General features: G+C 42.6%; 2 protein-coding genes across 3 annotated transcripts; one reads left to right on the top strand and one right to left on the bottom strand.

Moving 5' to 3' along the window:
* Positions 1 to 1,172: 1,172 nt before the first annotated feature.
* cav3 (caveolin 3) lies at positions 1,173 to 3,430 on the top strand. The gene is made up of 2 exons (XM_031568440.2): positions 1,173 to 1,451; positions 2,466 to 3,430. The coding sequence occupies exons 1-2, from the start codon at positions 1,341 to 1,343 to the stop codon at positions 2,805 to 2,807; spliced, it is 453 nt and encodes a 150-aa protein (XP_031424300.1). The 5' UTR covers positions 1,173 to 1,340; the 3' UTR covers positions 2,808 to 3,430.
* Positions 3,431 to 3,569: 139 nt separating this feature from the next.
* On the bottom strand, positions 3,570 to 14,570 carry oxtra (oxytocin receptor a). Of its 2 annotated transcripts, XM_031568436.1 has the most exons (3): positions 12,382 to 14,570; positions 4,788 to 5,064; positions 3,570 to 4,129 (listed from the first exon to the last, which is right to left on the bottom strand). In XM_031568436.1, exons 1-2 carry the CDS (start codon positions 13,295 to 13,297, stop codon positions 4,811 to 4,813), a joined length of 1,170 nt encoding a protein of 389 aa, XP_031424296.1. In that variant the 5' UTR covers positions 13,298 to 14,570; the 3' UTR covers positions 3,570 to 4,129; positions 4,788 to 4,810. The 2 variants fall into 2 exon arrangements, with proteins under 2 accessions (XP_031424296.1, XP_012688667.1); XM_012833213.2 differs by having other exon boundaries at positions 3,570 to 5,064.
* Positions 14,571 to 16,384: the final 1,814 nt, after the last annotated feature.

Below are 16,384 nucleotides of genomic sequence, written 5' to 3'. Positions count from 1 at the left end.
CACCTGATCCCCTGACTATGGAGAATCCACATGACTTTGATCAACTGTGGTGTCAGGCTAAGGCTAGGGCCAGGGGAGGAGGTGATGATGATTCATATAACATCGACTTAACACGCATGGAACTGCTGCTGATCAGGATCAGTCAGTGTTAATCACTCTTGTAATAGATCAATCACTAGGAAATACACATCTCCTGAGCCTATTGATATTCATCTTCTCTTCCCCTAAAAAAAAACGAAATTGGCCCTTTGTTTGGAAATGGACTCCGTGAAATCCATGCACAAATTCATCTTATGTTCCCTGACAAATCCTCCAGAAATGTTAATGTCTTCTGTTTCATGGTGAATCTGTTGCAGTTAAGGATTGTCACGGTCACAAAGGCAAATTATAAGACTGAATTAAAAATAAGAATAGAGGTGAATACCAAATTGCAAAGTTGAATCATTAAACTATACCAAACATTGAAGAATAAGATAATGGAAGCTGTAGGGAAATATGATTGCTTTCATCAGATACAAATACAACTAAATATCCTTTGCAAATGGAAATGGAAGCCGCCCCACATACAAATCCATGAAATGCTGCTGGATCATTGCGAAGATCTGTGATGCATTGTCTGGATTCTTTTAGGGAGAGAGCTTCCACTGGTAGTGCCGTGGCCAAACAAAACTTATTTTAGGGAGAGAGCTTCCACTGGTGGCCAAACAAGACTTCTGAGCGGAAAGTAATGCCACTGTGCAACTCCTGCCTGCTCAACCCAACAGGACAGTGTGAAATGTGACACAGCCATGGGTTCCCCTTTAAGATGTGCTTTTACTCCTTCTCTCTTTCCCTCTCTCTTCCCCTCTCTCTTTCCCTTTTTCTCTTTCCCTCTCTCTTTCCCTCTCTCTTTCCCTCTCTCTTTCCCTCTCTCTTTCCCTCTCTTTCCCTCTCTCTTCCCCTCTCTTTCCCTCTCTCTTTCCCTCTCTCTTCCCCTCTCTCTTTCTCTCTCTCTTCCCCTCTCTCTGTGTGAGCCCCTATGTCTGAACTCTAACAGGTCCCTTGGGCGGAGACTATACAGGAGCTCTTCTGACAGGAGGCCTGCCTTGAGCAGCTGTCCACTGGCATTCCACAAGTGTCGTCACACCAGTGTCACACCAGTGCCGAGAAGTAGGGGGGGGGGGGGGGGGGGGGGGCAGGGGTCCACGGGGTCTGCACACACACACACACTGCTACCCAGCGCTTCACTCTTTCACTTCTCTCGGTGCCCGGATCCCCACGTCTCTCTCTCTCTCTCTCTCTCTTTCTCTCCCCGTTCCTCTCCTCTCCTCTCCTCCCTGCTCCGGGCTCACGGCCACGCCATGGCGGACCAGTACAACATCCACGAGGAGAAGTACGTGAACGAGAGCCACACCAAGGAGATAGACCTGGTCAACCGGGACCCCAAGCAGATCAATGAAGATGTCGTGAAGGTACGCAGTGGAGACACTTAGAAACGTTCTCATACATCATGGCCTCCTTCTGTGGCAGACAGAAAAGACGGTAAAGAGTCAAAAGCTCATGGTTGCCAAGGGCTGCGGACCACTGTGTATCTGAGGTTTGTGTGATATGTGCCAAAAATAGCCCCGAGGCCTACTTCTCCAGCCAGCTCACGGCACGGTAGGGTTTATTTCTGGAAAGGGGGTAAAAGGGTGTGTCAAATGGATTAGGCCATTTCATATCTAGTTTCCCCATTTTGTTGTGGTGTTTTCGATTTTGAAAGCAAAGCATCAGAAAATAGGAAAGTTGAGGGTTCAACTTAGCCATGCTGCTACTAGTGTCATGGGGAAGATGTTCTTTGGATGAGTCATACCTTGAATGTTCTACCTCCCTTGAAGCCTGTTAAACTGCTCTGAACAAGCAATCACTGTAATGGGGGAGTTTCTTTTGGCTACCATGTGTACTGTTTAAATATTTTAAAGCTTCATAATGCTTGTGCCACAAGCTACGTTATATCCGAGACATTAGGCATATTGTGCTGAAGAGTTACAAGGATATTACAATCCATGCCATTTTCTTATTCTTGTTTGAAGTTCATGTGTGGAGTTACCAAAGCAAGTTAAACAATTTAATTGACCTCTTTATGCTGCTGCTCATCTCCAAAATAAATAATTGATGGTATTACTGAACAATATTTGTGGTAAAGTTAGTGTATGTTGTTTGTGAAACTGTCATGAGAATGCATATGATGCAACAGTGCCCCCTGCTGAAATGCTTAGAGGTGAACTCTGAGGGCGTGGTAAACGGATAAAGCTTGCAATGCTACCTGATAAAACAAGTGTGAGATTTTGTCATCTGAAATAGACATTTTTTTTATTTTTAAATCTAGAACTACCATCGTAGTTTATTATGGACCTCTAGTTTCTATACCACTAAGAAATACCAAAAGAAAACAGTTTTTGCCAATCTTGTCTGTCAGATATGTAATATGTTCTACTGATGCCCAGGTGGACTTTGAGGATGTGATTGCTGAGCCAGACGGAACCCACAGTCTGGATGGAGTCTGGAAGGCCAGCTACACCACCTTCACCGTCTCCAAGTACTGGTGCTACCGCGTGCTGTCGGCCGTCTTCGGCGTGCCGGTGGCCCTGATCTGGGGCTTCCTGTTTGCCTGCATCTCCTTCTGCCACATCTGGGCCGTCATGCCGTGCATCAAGAGCTGCCTGATCGAGTCCCAGTGCCTGAGCCGGATCTACTCGCTCTGCATCCACACCTTCTGCGACCCTCTCTTCGAAGCCTTGGGCAAGGTCTGCAGCAACGTGCGCGTGGTCGTCCGTAAGGAGGTGTAGGAGCCTCGAGGGGGGGGACAGCGGGAGTGTTTACAGGTCTGTTTGGGGGGCACAAACAGCAGCAGTGCATCCCTCTCCATGCTCCTTCTCTCCCAGCATCCTTCCTTCCTTCCCCCTTTTTCTCCCCATTATGCCTTAACCCCCCCCTGTGCAACCTGCCCCTGACATGCCTCAGATCTTCTGTTGCCCTGTGATGGCCCCTTGGTCAGTCCCATTAAGTGCAACTTGAAGCTCTGGGACACAACCACGCGTGGAGGCCATACTGAGAAAGAAAAGAAAAGCTCTCGTCATTGAGGTGACAGGACTTGCAGCAGTGAGCGTGACTCTCTGTGTGAATGACAAAACAGCATGCTGACGACAGACGCTGTGCTGTCGTGTCAATTGTCTGTGACACCCCGTGAGATTGCTTGAAGACACAGTATGATGACATGATGCAGTATCAGACGATGTGTGTTCTCACTTCTTGACAGTAGTCGTTTAGCTAGTCCCATGTAACCAAGACTCTTACAGTATTAGTATAAGAATGAAAGCAATGTTGTCTTTTTAACACTGAGGCAGAAACACATGATTCTACCATTCAATTTCCTTTTGTATATTTAAATAAATGAATTCTAAATATGTGATCCTGATCCATCTTTGATATCTTTTCACAGTGACATTTAAAACATTCATTCATGACATGCTGACTTTTATTATTTTGTCATATTTATTTTTATTACACTTCTGAAAAAGAAACTTTACCATCCATAGACTTTGACTCAATTGGCACATACATTTTTATTTTCAATAAATAAGAGCTACATCTACACAGTTTTAATTATATCACACTAAATTGAAAATGACCATATTGTTTTCAGAGAAAAAAAGTCAGTAGCCTAATAAAAGAAAAGGTGAAATGCACACCTTACAAACTTAGGTGAATCTTTTTTGTAAAATAAGTAACCGACGTAATAAAAGAATCCCAAAACATTGCTAATACTGTCATATATTATATGTGGACCAAGGTTTCAAGTCTGTGTGTTAAGGCAATTCATTAGTCATTTCATAGTCCGACAATCTATCTTTATACAATACAGATAAATAAGAATAGAAATTGTGTGATGTCATATTTTTCTGTGAAGTGTAAACATATTTCTATATCTTCTGTGTGCTTATAGCAAATCTCAGAGGAATCCAAAAAGGCCGATTTAGTTCAGAGTTGTGATAACATGTCTAGTATAAATATTGAAATATATTACACAGATTCTTCTATACACATTCCTTCATCAGCTCCTACATTTATTTCATGGAAAAAGAATGTGACAAACTCTTTCCTTTGCTCTCTGGAAAAAAGAAAACAAGAATTAGTGAGTAGACTTGTCACATTTGGTCTATCTTGTAATGTTTGTACATTCCAATGTGTGACGTGGTGATGTCACGTATGGCATGGGTTCACAAGGTGAGGCCAAACAGCCGTGGACACTACAGACACGTCATGAGGCCACATGTGGGTGAAATGCATTAAAGAACCTTCTTCTTCCGTGGACTAACAGTTTTTTCTTCTTAAAGGCCCTTGCTTTTTACGGCACAGAGAGATTGGGGCCCTTGTGCGGGACATGACTACAGCACGGCTTGAAGCAATTTACAAGGGGGTCATATGACCAAATCAGAACTGGAAAGTTCACCCACATGTGAAGACACACACATGTCCAGAGACCTACCAAAATATATACTGTACACACCCAATCAATAATTGCTGCCCCCTCCAGGAAAGCAATAAAGAAAGAAAAATCAAGAATGTCACCACATTTGACCACACTAGTTACGGTAGGTCTCAGACCAGGTTTACGGAACGCAAGAAGATGTCACACAGACGGGTGAGAGGATGGGTGAGGAGGTGGCTCGATGAGTCGGGGGAGGGGAGCTGCAGGGGCGTGACTCCCCTCGGCGCGTTTGCCGTGATGGGGCTGACTTGGGATGGTAGTGAGGGAGAGAGAGCACCTGGAGCTGGACCAGGAGCTACACTACGTGGTGGAGGTCTGAGTGATGCTCCGCTGGCTGCTGGTGCTTTTGATGACGTACGTGGAGGAGTTGCTCTTGCGGCTGGAGTCCTGGTCTCGCTCGCAGCGGCACTGCGCGGACTTCAAGTAGTTGGCCGGGCAGCAGAGGAGCGTCTGCCGCAGGTCGTGGAACAGGTGGCCCGCGAAGAACATGTAGATCCAGGGGTTGCAGCAGCTGTTCAGGCTGCCCAGGAGCATGGAGATGATGAAAGGCATGGCTAAGACAGGAGACAGGGGACAGGGAGACATTTCACAGACCCTACATCAATGTCATATTTAATGGTTCATTTAAAATCATTTTCTTTACACATGTCAAGCCAAAATTGTCACGCTATCCATTCGCTCCTCAGACTAGTACTGAGTTGTTAGACACAAAGATGTGTGCAAGGCATTGGCTGCTCATTTGGCTGAGTCATTAGGGAACGTTACTGAAATGACAAAGGACGTTGAAATGCCCCTGATGCAGTGGCCCCGGTGTGGTGTATCCCTGTGTGGCAGCACTCCATCGTGCCTGTGGTTCCTGGGGGGGGGGGGGGGGGGGGGTGATGTGACATTTACACCGCAGTCACTCCGACGCTCAGCCGGCATTTGTCACAATAGGTTCAGATGAACAAAATTGGTAGGTGACCCACATTTGACCTCTTCCTGCTGTTCGCTAATTTAATTTCCGTTTAACCATCCCTCTCTCTCGCCACAAAGTTATTACACCATAATGTTAAAGGACATTCAGATTGATGACATTACACAGCTCTTCCACTGATTATGAGGTTATGTACTGGCTGATAATGAAATTCTACATGGGGCCTTTAGAATACATATAGCAAATACAAAAACATGTTAATTCATCTCTTGAAGGAGTTATTTAGGAGCTATTAGTGATAATCTATGACCTCTCTATGCTTTCCACGCAATAATCCATTGTTAATAATATCTATTTTACCTATTGTATATTTACTTTTATTCACTTTTCAATCTTAATTGATAGATCATCTGTTAATTGGCAGTAATAATAAGATATTGAAAACAAACAACATTCCTTTAACATTCTTCTACCAGGCTGTTTGTGGCAATCTGTTGGTGGCAGCGGCATCAGAGCCAGCGAAAATAAGGAACTTTGAAACAAATTGATGAAGAAGGCATGGCTCTGTGCTGGGGACGGCTCTGGAGTCCCTAGAGTTGGTTGTGGAGAGAAGGGTGTTGCAGAAGCTGCTAAAACATAATGGACAAGACTACACACCCCTACACAACCTACTGGTCAGACAACAGAGTGTCTTCAGTCAGCTCTACTGCAGTAAGGACTCGTACAGGAGGTCCCTCCTGCCCGCTCCAATAGCCTTCTACAATGAGTCCCATACGTGCCAGGAGAGGAGGAAACGCACAAAGCACATTTTACACTCAATTTGCAAATTAACAGAGATACAGTATCTTGTCTTAAAGTTAAATCCTGATTTTATCCTAGATATTATTTTATCCAGTATAGTAGTTGTTGTATATACAGTATATATAAATACACCACTACTACTATACTAGATACAATTATAAATAAATACAATTAAATCAGGATTTCACTTTAAGGGATATGTATATGTATATACAATATATATATATATTGTAATTCTGTGTCTTTTTACCTGCCTGTGTGTGTTTTGTAAGTTATGTGTTTATTGTAATTTATGTCAATTGCTGCTGCAGCACTAAAAATGTCCCTTTGGGGATAAATAAAGTACTCTATCTAAAAATGTCCCTTTGGGGATAAATAAAGTACTCTATCTAAAAATCTCTGGGTATTCTTGAGCGTAATGACTACTTTGCATGATCACCTGCATCGTCAGCCCTCATATGCTGCTAGATGTTAAATTGAGTCATCACCATTTATGCGGTTTTATCCTTCATGTCCTGGACACAATCCCTAAGGACAAAAGGAAAATAGCCCCCACAAATTGCAGGTAAATCAGAATAAAAGGTGGCAAGGGTATTCCAAATGTCTCCTTGCCTGGAGCTGTCAAGCATTATGCTGACAAATGACTGTAGTCTGACGATGGCTGGAGGCTCCTTAGCCACTCTTGGAGGAGCTGATGTCTTCACTGACATTTCAAGTCATATTTTATGAGGGTAATGTGAAAGACGACGTGAAGGTTCATAAACAGAAGTCTGTACTTTGGTCCAAAGTCCACATTTGGCCTTGGTCATATTTGCCATGACCAGTAGTGTGTACCTGCTCTGTGTACTTTTGAAAAAGGAAGGCCTCACATACAGACAGTTCCCTGACAGACCATGTGATGGAGATCATTTCCAAACACTGTTAATGACTTAAGAATATAATAATCAAGTGCCTTGTATTATTAATTACCTTATATGAATCATGTGTAAGCAGGAACATGGCTTTTCTGTGTTTCTGCGTGTATGTAACTTAGAATATTAGGTGCCACTTAGTCTGCAAAACTTCCATCCTTGCCTCGGACGTCAGAAATCCACCACGTGGTTATCTCTGCTGAACGCTCAACTTCTGTCTATATAAACCTTCACTTTCAGCCTTGTGCTGGGAGTGAGCCCGATTGCAATTGTTGTTTGTCTAATAAATATACTTATATGCAGCTCCGGAGTCCTGAGGTAACTAGGGTGAATTTTCACCTATCACCATGGTATACACACAATGACTGCAAAAATGTCACCCATTCTAGCACGAGTCATCAAACAGACTTGAGAGTGGATCCTAAAAATAAGCATACCTGTGAACCACAACCATGGGACTTTTTGTTTGACTTAAACCATCGTCAGCGTATACAGAGATGCACAATATACAGGGGCAGGACTGCAGATTGATTTGGTTTTGTTTGAAGCCCTTTATAAATATAGTGACTCATCTTGAAGGAGAATGGAAAGAATCAACACCATGACAAGAGGATGAAATAAGATGAATGGATGGAGCGATGGATGTTTGGCATCTAACCCTCTTCCCCCCCCCCCCACTTACAATATGAACTAGCACTAGGACTGGAATCCTACAGTACACAAACTGCCACATAGTTAATAAGTGTGTGTGTGTGTGTGTGTGTGTGTGCGTGTGTGTGTGTGTGTGTGTGTGTGTGTGTGTGCGTGTGTGTGTGTGTGTGTGTGTGTGTGTGTGTGTGTGTGTGTGTATGTGTGTGTGTGTGTGTGTGTGTGTGTGTGTGTGTGTGTGTCTGTGTGTGTGGATAGACAGCAATATTTGATGTGTAGAGTATGCGTTGTGTGCAAGGATGTGTGCACATTCCACCCATACAAGTCCACTCTCTCGTATCTAAACAGTTAATCGCTCAGAAACTGGAGTCAGCAACTCAAAGTAAATAGGGAAAAGAAATGCTCTTGTTGCTGTGATCAAATATTTTGCTTCAGGATGCTATTCTAGCCTCCTGTTTCTGCTGAGCTTTAGACTTAGGCGGAAAACAGGAAGCCAACGCAGGAGCCTTGTCTTTTCTGTTGGGTCTGCAGTTTGATGCATTAGCAGACCGGGGCGAAATCATTACCCTCTTCAGATGTTCCTTAGAGAGTTCGTAGAAACTGTTTTCACGGCATATACCGTTTGACAACTACTTGCCAAATGCGCCTTAACATAAGGTATTTTAATGAAGGACACAAAATATACAAGATAGCTTTTTTTTATAAAAGGCAGGACTTGAATAACGCAGTGTGGGGCCTCCCCTCCCTAACCACATGAATCACTCGCTCAACTTGACTTTGTGTGTTTTCCATTCCAACATGTCCTTCTGGGTTTGGGCTTTTTATTCTTAACCCACAGAGAGAGACTTGATCATTTCCTTAAGTTTCTCACGCTTAAATATAATATCTTCTCAACTGAGGTTCGTTTGAAAGGCATGTCTTTGCCAAACCCACCGTGGATAGGCACTGTTGTGCTGCACTAATTTACCACAATTCAGTGGATGGATGCACTTTGGGATACCATTTAATCTTAAAACTGGGGGTTTTGTGTTCATTTGAGAACTTATTTGTTAGAGCCATTGAAAACATAATGGCAATGTTGGCAACAGTTCCTATTCTCAGGTCTTGAATATGGTCTAAAACTGCACACATAATGATGGTCTCATTATGTGCTCTTACCGTTGATTGGTTTAGATTCTAGGTTTATTCAGTGTATTCCTGCACATACTGTTAATCTACCACAACAGAATTGGTATAGATTCTAGGTTTATTCAGTGTATTGCTGAACATACTGTTAATCTACCACAACAGAATTGGTTTAGATTCTAGGTTTATTCAGTGTATTGCTGAACATACTGTTAATCTACCACAACAGAATTGGTTTAGATTCTAGGTTTATTCAGTGTATTCCTGCACATACTGTTAATCTACCACCACAGGATTGGTTTAGATTTGGTTTGCAGCTTCCAGAGATTTCTGTGAGATTCACTCCAAAAACACACATAATTATTTGTGCCTGCAGTATATGAGATGAGGCTATCAAATAATTACACTACAGCCTTCATTCAATTGCAATGAAGAAAACTCATTATACACTTAAACAATTGTACTCTTGATAACAGTCTCATTATTTAATAGCAAAACCTTGTGATGTCAATTGTCTGTGGCTAATTTCCTGCTTCTTTCACATAACTTTTGGATGGTCCCTTCTACAGTATTATATCCAGCCTTGTGCTCAATAGGGATCTTAAAGTTCACCATGCAGGCTTCAGAGGTCACAGAGGGGTGACCAAGATGTTTCCTTTCCTCACTCCTGCGGTTTTCTCTCAACTCTCAGGCAGCTAAAGGATCAGTGAGTCAGGCAGACCAGACTAACATAAACAACTAGACAGCCACTCTGCTACAGGGATGGAGAAAGGGGAAGGTAGGTTGACAAGGGGGATGCACTTTGGTCATTTTGCTAACAAGAGGGATGACCCCCCCCCCCCCTCCCCCAAATCACCTAACTGCCAATATACACTAACTGCAAAAGAGATTCTAAGATGTCTTAACATGCAAAGTAATTGACAATAAAGCTACTTTGACTTGACTTTGACATAAGAGGCAGTTGGAGTGTAAGCAATGTTTAACAGTATGTGTTTCAGACTGCAAATGGCATAAAACTGATACAGACTTGGTGCATGATATGGAAAATAAATGGTAAGGCCTCCTGCATCCTCCAGGCATACAAGGCGGAAGGGTTATCATTCAGAATGTGTCAAATTCAAAGTTTCAAACTTCACTAATCAGACCAATTTGTTTAAAAGTGTGGAAAAATTAAAGGATTGGTATTATTGCAGCTATCTATCCTGCTGCGAGCATAATGGAACTCTGTTGATGTGGACAGATCATTTATTTCAAGACGTGAGCATAATACATACTGAGGAGGGGCAACATTTGGTGTTGTCATGGGGATTCAGATCGATTAATGAGGAAAATGTGAGTTTGTGTTCACAGCGCATTAAATGATTACGACCGAACCCCTCGTTAAAAAGGTTCCGTCTGATGCTCAAACGTACAGTGACCAGAAGCAAACCACTCGAATTGTGACAGATGTGAAGAGTTTAGGTGCCGTGCAAACGGCGCGGTTCACTCGATGCCTGATGACACCAACCAGTAGGCTACGCACTCAGCGGCTCACACACCCTCCAAAATCTCTAGAGGCTCTGGTATTGTATTAATAGGCCTAGATCACAGCAATTAAATCACTAACGTTATTAGCGTTATTAACGTTATCACATTGCATTTGCTATGGCGGTGTGACGAAGCGCGAGACTGAACCTTTCTGATCAATATAGGGGAGAGTGGGGTAAGATGAGCCGGTGGGTAAGTTCACCCACCACCTGTATCAGGGCAAATATACACAATGTTTGTCGTGTGGCCCTACATTTAGTTGCATTCTCCATTTTCATCTCCCCGCGGAAGAAAGAACTCCGTGGATGAAGTGGTAGCCTGAGCCTATTTCTTCACACACACACACACTTTGGTTTTTGCCTGTGAGAGTGTTTTTGGCATATCAGGTATAATCAGTCTCACATAAAAAGTAATGTATCTACATTTTGAAAAGTTATATATATAGATATGTTGATGAACTGACAGTGTGTAAAAACGTGAGTGAAACAGCACAAGTGTCTGGGTTGCTAGACTAGGCACTTTCCCCAAAATGGTGGCTGTGGGGCTAAAGTGGGGCTAAATAAGCCAGAGCGTTGGGGGTAAGATGAACCAGCGGTTTACACGAAGTTACGTCAAATACGTGGTTAAATTAGTGTTGCATCCTAATAATGAATAACTGACATTATAGCCTATATTTCATATTTTAGATGTAACATAATAGCGGTCATGCCACGTAGGCCTACAGAAGATGAACAGGTAGGTGCTCCATAGTGCTTGAAGCCCTATAGTTTTAGTTTACCTCCTTATGGATGACGCGAGGCATCGCTCTTAATATTCAGATTCAATATTGGGTGTGTATATTATGTATGAAGCATCGCTCTTAATATTCAGATTCAATATTGGTGTGTATATTATGTTTAAAGCATCGCTCTTAATATTCAGATTCAATATTGGTGTGTATGTTATGTTTGAAGCCGAACACATTTGCAATTATGCCAAACATAGGGTTGAGAGTCTACACTGAAAGTGAAAAACAAATCATCTGTGGATGTTCTTGAAAATAATAAAAGTTTCATTCAATTTAATATGTCTTTTTCTTAAACAAACCATCTCCAGGCTTCAGAACTGTAGAAACATAAGTTTTAGGCTAATATTTATTTCCTGAACACCAATAGAATGAGCAAAATGGGGGATATTATCGTTTAAAAATATGGTTAATATAATGTTTTTTCTCAAATGGCTCGATTTACCCTGTCAGCTGGGTCAATTTACCCCTAACATGGGCGAAGACCACTTTTGGTTGGGACCCCATATTGTGTTGTTTATTTGAGCTAGGCACACTGCCAAGGTTTGAATTGATTGCACACATCCTGACATTGTGTTGCATGAATTCGTTTGATTTCAGCCTCATATTACCTAGGCTACTGGTCGACTGCAGTAAAAAAAAAAAAAAAAAAACAGCCCCACTCTTCCCTATACCTCCAAGACTCTTGACGCAGGCTACGTCATTTCCGGTAAGTAGGCCTAATATGTATTGTCAATTTAAGACGCAGGCCAAGCCTCATTAATTTCAGTCCCACACCTATCTCAATGAACAAACTAAAGGGCGCACAAACTGGGTTGTATGCATTGCACATCACGTACACCACATAAACGGACGGTAAAACATGTAAACATGTTTAATTATACTGCTAGAGATTTGGTGTATATGTTACTACAATCTCTACGATAATTTCATTAAAGAAACCCGAATCTATACACATTCGTTTGTTCATCCTATTTGAAACTATGGTTAAGCAACTCAGACAAGACTATGAGGAACAATGCGTATACAAAAATAGAATACATTAGGAGTCAATGTTACAAAGATTTTAAGGAACTTAGGCTAGATATGAGCAAGACTTTTCAACGCTCAATATGCGCACACACGCTCCTCGAAACTGCTGAACAGCAAGATAACTTACCCTCCCTCGGAGCCGCTGGATCCCACGCAGACCACATCTGCACGAAGAAAAACGGCGTCCAACAAACGATATAAGCCAAGACAATGACAAAAGTCATTTTCACGGTGGTGATCTTTGCTTTTGAAATCAGCTTCACGCTACTCACTCTTGCAAGCACGTTTCCTTTTGATGTCTTTGGAGTAAGCGTGATACAGTGGTCTTTCTTGGTTTTCATTCTAAAATTTTGCCATATTTTAAAGCTAATTAGTCCATAGCAGATACTCAATATAGCTACTGGTATTATATAGATGGTTAGGCTAATCCAAGTGATGTATGCCTTGGCACCCCAGGGCTGCACAAAGTCACCCCAACAGTCATATACTCCGGGTCCAACTTCTTTCAAGGAGAAAATGCACACTTGAGGAATACTGAACAATAGGCTCAGGACCCATGACAAAACGACATAAAGTCGGTCCTTTCGCCTGTGCAAAGAACGGAGTGGCAGGCAGATTGCTAAACACCTGTCTATAGACATCAATACAAGCATATAGGTAGATGCAAACATGCCAACTACCTGCAGGTATTTGACTAACCTGCAAAGAATATCTGGTCCATAAAAGCGAAAAGTTATGTCCCAAATAAGTTGAGGCAAGACCTGAAATATTGCAACTACAAGATCCGCAATACTAAGATGCTTCATGAAGTAGTACATTCGCGACTGAGTGTGTTTGGTTGTATGAATAGCAACCAAGACGCAAAGGTTACCGGCTAGAGCTAGAAATAAGACCAGGGCGAGAACCGCCACCTCCACCTTGGCCGCTTCTTCATTCCGCTTCAAGGGGTTCACTGTGTGGTTCCCCGCTTCAGTCGCGTTACTGAAGGATGCGTTCTTCCATGTCTCGTTGACGGACCAAAAGTCATTCAAGATATCCTCCATGATGTCCGAACCGTGTATTCAATTACTCTTCATGGAATAGCTACAAAATATAGTTAGTCCTCAGCCATGGTAGGGCATATGCAAAAAGCAGTATCCTTATTCCATGCAGTCAAACAGGTGTGAAGACAGAACGTCCGACCAGTGTGTCCCACCACCGTTCGCGCAAATGAGTCTTTTTGTTTCTCTCCAGTCACTTGAAGCGTCACTTCTTCACTCCATCCCGCCAGTCAGAAAAACAATAACAATACTGGATCTTGGATACAAATGGGGAAATCGTTTACAATGAGTGGCGCATCGGCAATCATCAGTGAAATATAAAATGTAATGTAACCTACACAGAGACACTTTTGTTATTTTCAGAGTGTCTAAAATCACCTTCTAAAAAGACTACACCTACAGTACTCATTGTGCGCCTATTGGCACTCGACTAATTGCAGTGAAATGGCACACTTGCCAGGGACGGATAGGTTTTGAATGAAAATAAAGCATCCAACTAACTCCACACCTTGCCTCCAGAGACTGCACAACGTCGCGACTTCCCATTCACGCATACTTGTAGGGGACTACGCAAAAGAGTGAGACTTCCACATTATCTCCGCTAGGTGTCCTTGTGCGCCACTGAAGGACTCAAACGCCGTGTATTATGGTCACAGGTCCAGTCAATTGCTGACCAAATCATATTTTAAAATTACTTTTCAGTCGATGGCCTGGGAATATTAATTTTATGCAGATTAATCTACAGCCAAATTGAATTGTGATCAGACAGAACAATACATTTAGTGTGAGCTGATTATGATGATCAATCATGTTCCTTCTGTCAGTATTCCACTGGCCTATTCACCATTAAAACATGACTCATCGGCATTCAAGTTTCCCATTTCGTCATTTCATATCTGCTTTTGTGGACAGAAAACGAGAGATTTCTACCGGTAACTGGGATTAGATATTGTCCCTACGCGTCACATGAACTAAGGTAGTTTTCAAGAGCAAATTAAATATAAGGTTAGTTTTACCATCTGCATATCAGGATCGTGTCGCTATGGGCCGACGAAAACTTATTTGTATGCCCCTGACGGACACGATCGCTATTGTTTGCGTCATCATTACATCTCTGCAGACAGTCTCCACCCTGGAGTTAAAGAGAATTACTGAAAGTCACTGCTCTCCCGAAATAGACGCAGACCTAAGAAAGGGGAATGACGATCACCCTTGCAGTGGAGCGCACCAGCACTACGGTCCATCTGTCAACATGTTTTCCTCTTTAATCACACCTTCGCTGATTAATGACCCAAAAAATAGGTTTGAAAAAATTATGTTGGAAAGATATCCCTATTAGAATCAAATAGACTGACCGCATGCAGGGGATCCGTTGAATTCCATAAATGAACATTGAATGAAGTTAATGAAATCCACACAAATAACACAAAAATGAAGTCCACTTTCACGATGTGTGGTCACATTCCAGATATGGTTCAGTGACTAAATAAAATGCAGATAATGGAAAAAAGACCCGAGAAACACCTCAAATATGTGTGAAGGACCTCACACATGAGCTTTCGTAGCATAGCCGCTTCTCTTCTGACACACAGCTGTGGAATTCTCATCTCACCTCAATGTGTGATAAGCTGCATTTCAGAACACACTGCAAGGTGACAAATCTCTCAACATGAACACCTTTCTTTTTACAGCCCAAGACAACTACATGCAGCTCCATAAATCCATCAGTCATTCCCTCAAGCTTGTACTGATGAGAGTAGCACTTCCACAGAAAGCTGTGAAATCTCTTTAGTGTGCATTGAACCACATTACATTTAAATTTGAGGGACCTAATAGAACATGCCTTTTCCCCTTCAACTACAAGATACTGGTGTTCTGCAATACACAACAACTACCTTGGAATTGGGATTTAGTTTTATAAACAGTGGGGGACTTACCGGATTCGTCCCACTCATTTGATTTAGCCTTACAGATGACAAGATAAGTATAACATGTTTACAGAGGACTGCCCACTGTGTTTGCCACTGTGAGAAAGTTCGAGCCAGCACTGACATGCCAAGTGGCTGCTAGTATTCCTGCTACTGGTACTAGAAAGCATTAGTACCGAGGCAGAAAGAAAACACATCCCTAAAGAGCTGAGAGATCTCCCACCTCAAAGGCCTGTAACTTACAGACGTCAGGCATGGGTCAGTGGGGCACATCATAAGCAGCCTGCCGCTCTTTGGTCTGTCACGGTGTCACAGAAGCACAGGCGACATCTTGTTATCCGACAAACATCCTGTTTGGGCAAGAGTGCTGTGGCTGTCCAGCTCTCTCAAACAATAACAGGACACGGCCTCCTCATGGGCCCCTCTTGTTTCCTCTCTTTCATGTGTGGCCTTGAGTTCTACAGAGGTGTGTGTCTGACTTTAGAAACATAAGGCATGTGTGGCCTTGAGTTCTACAGAGGTGTGTGTCTGACTTTAGAAACATAGGCATGTGTGGGGTTGAGTTCTACAGAGGTGTGTGTCTGACTTTAGAAACATAGGCATGTGTGGGGTTGAGTTCTACAGAGGTGTGTGTCTGACTTTAGAAACATAAGGCATGTTTGGGGTTGAGTTCTACAGAGGTGTGTGTCTGACTTTAGAAACATAAGGCATGTGTGGCCTTGAGTTCTACAGAGGTGTGTGTCTGACTTTAGAAACATAAGGCATGTTTGGGGTTGAGTTATGTGTCTGACTTTAGGAACATAAGGCATGTTTGGGGTTGAGTTATACAGAGGTCTGACTTTAGAAACATAAGGCATGTTTGGGGTTGAGTTCTACAGAGGTGTGTGTCTGACTTTAGAAACATAGGCATGTGTGGCCTTGAGTTCTACAGAGGTGTGTGTCTGACTTTAGAAACATAAGGCATGTTTGGGGTTGAGTTCTACAGAGGTGTGTGTCTGACTTTAGAAACATAGGCATGTGTGGCCTTGAGTTCTACAGAGGTGTGTGTCTGACTTTAGAAACATAGGCATGTGTGGCCTTGAGTTCTACAGAGGTGTGTGTCTGACTTTAGAAACATAGGGCATGTGTGGGGTTGAGTTATGTGTCTGACTTTAGAAACATA

This window comes from Clupea harengus, chromosome 5, assembly GCF_900700415.2.
Source record: "Clupea harengus chromosome 5, Ch_v2.0.2, whole genome shotgun sequence".
Classification (NCBI taxonomy): domain Eukaryota; kingdom Metazoa; phylum Chordata; class Actinopteri; order Clupeiformes; family Clupeidae; genus Clupea; species Clupea harengus.
The sequence above is the reverse complement of the archived record's forward strand: the minus strand, read 5'-3'. Positions and strand labels throughout refer to the sequence as shown.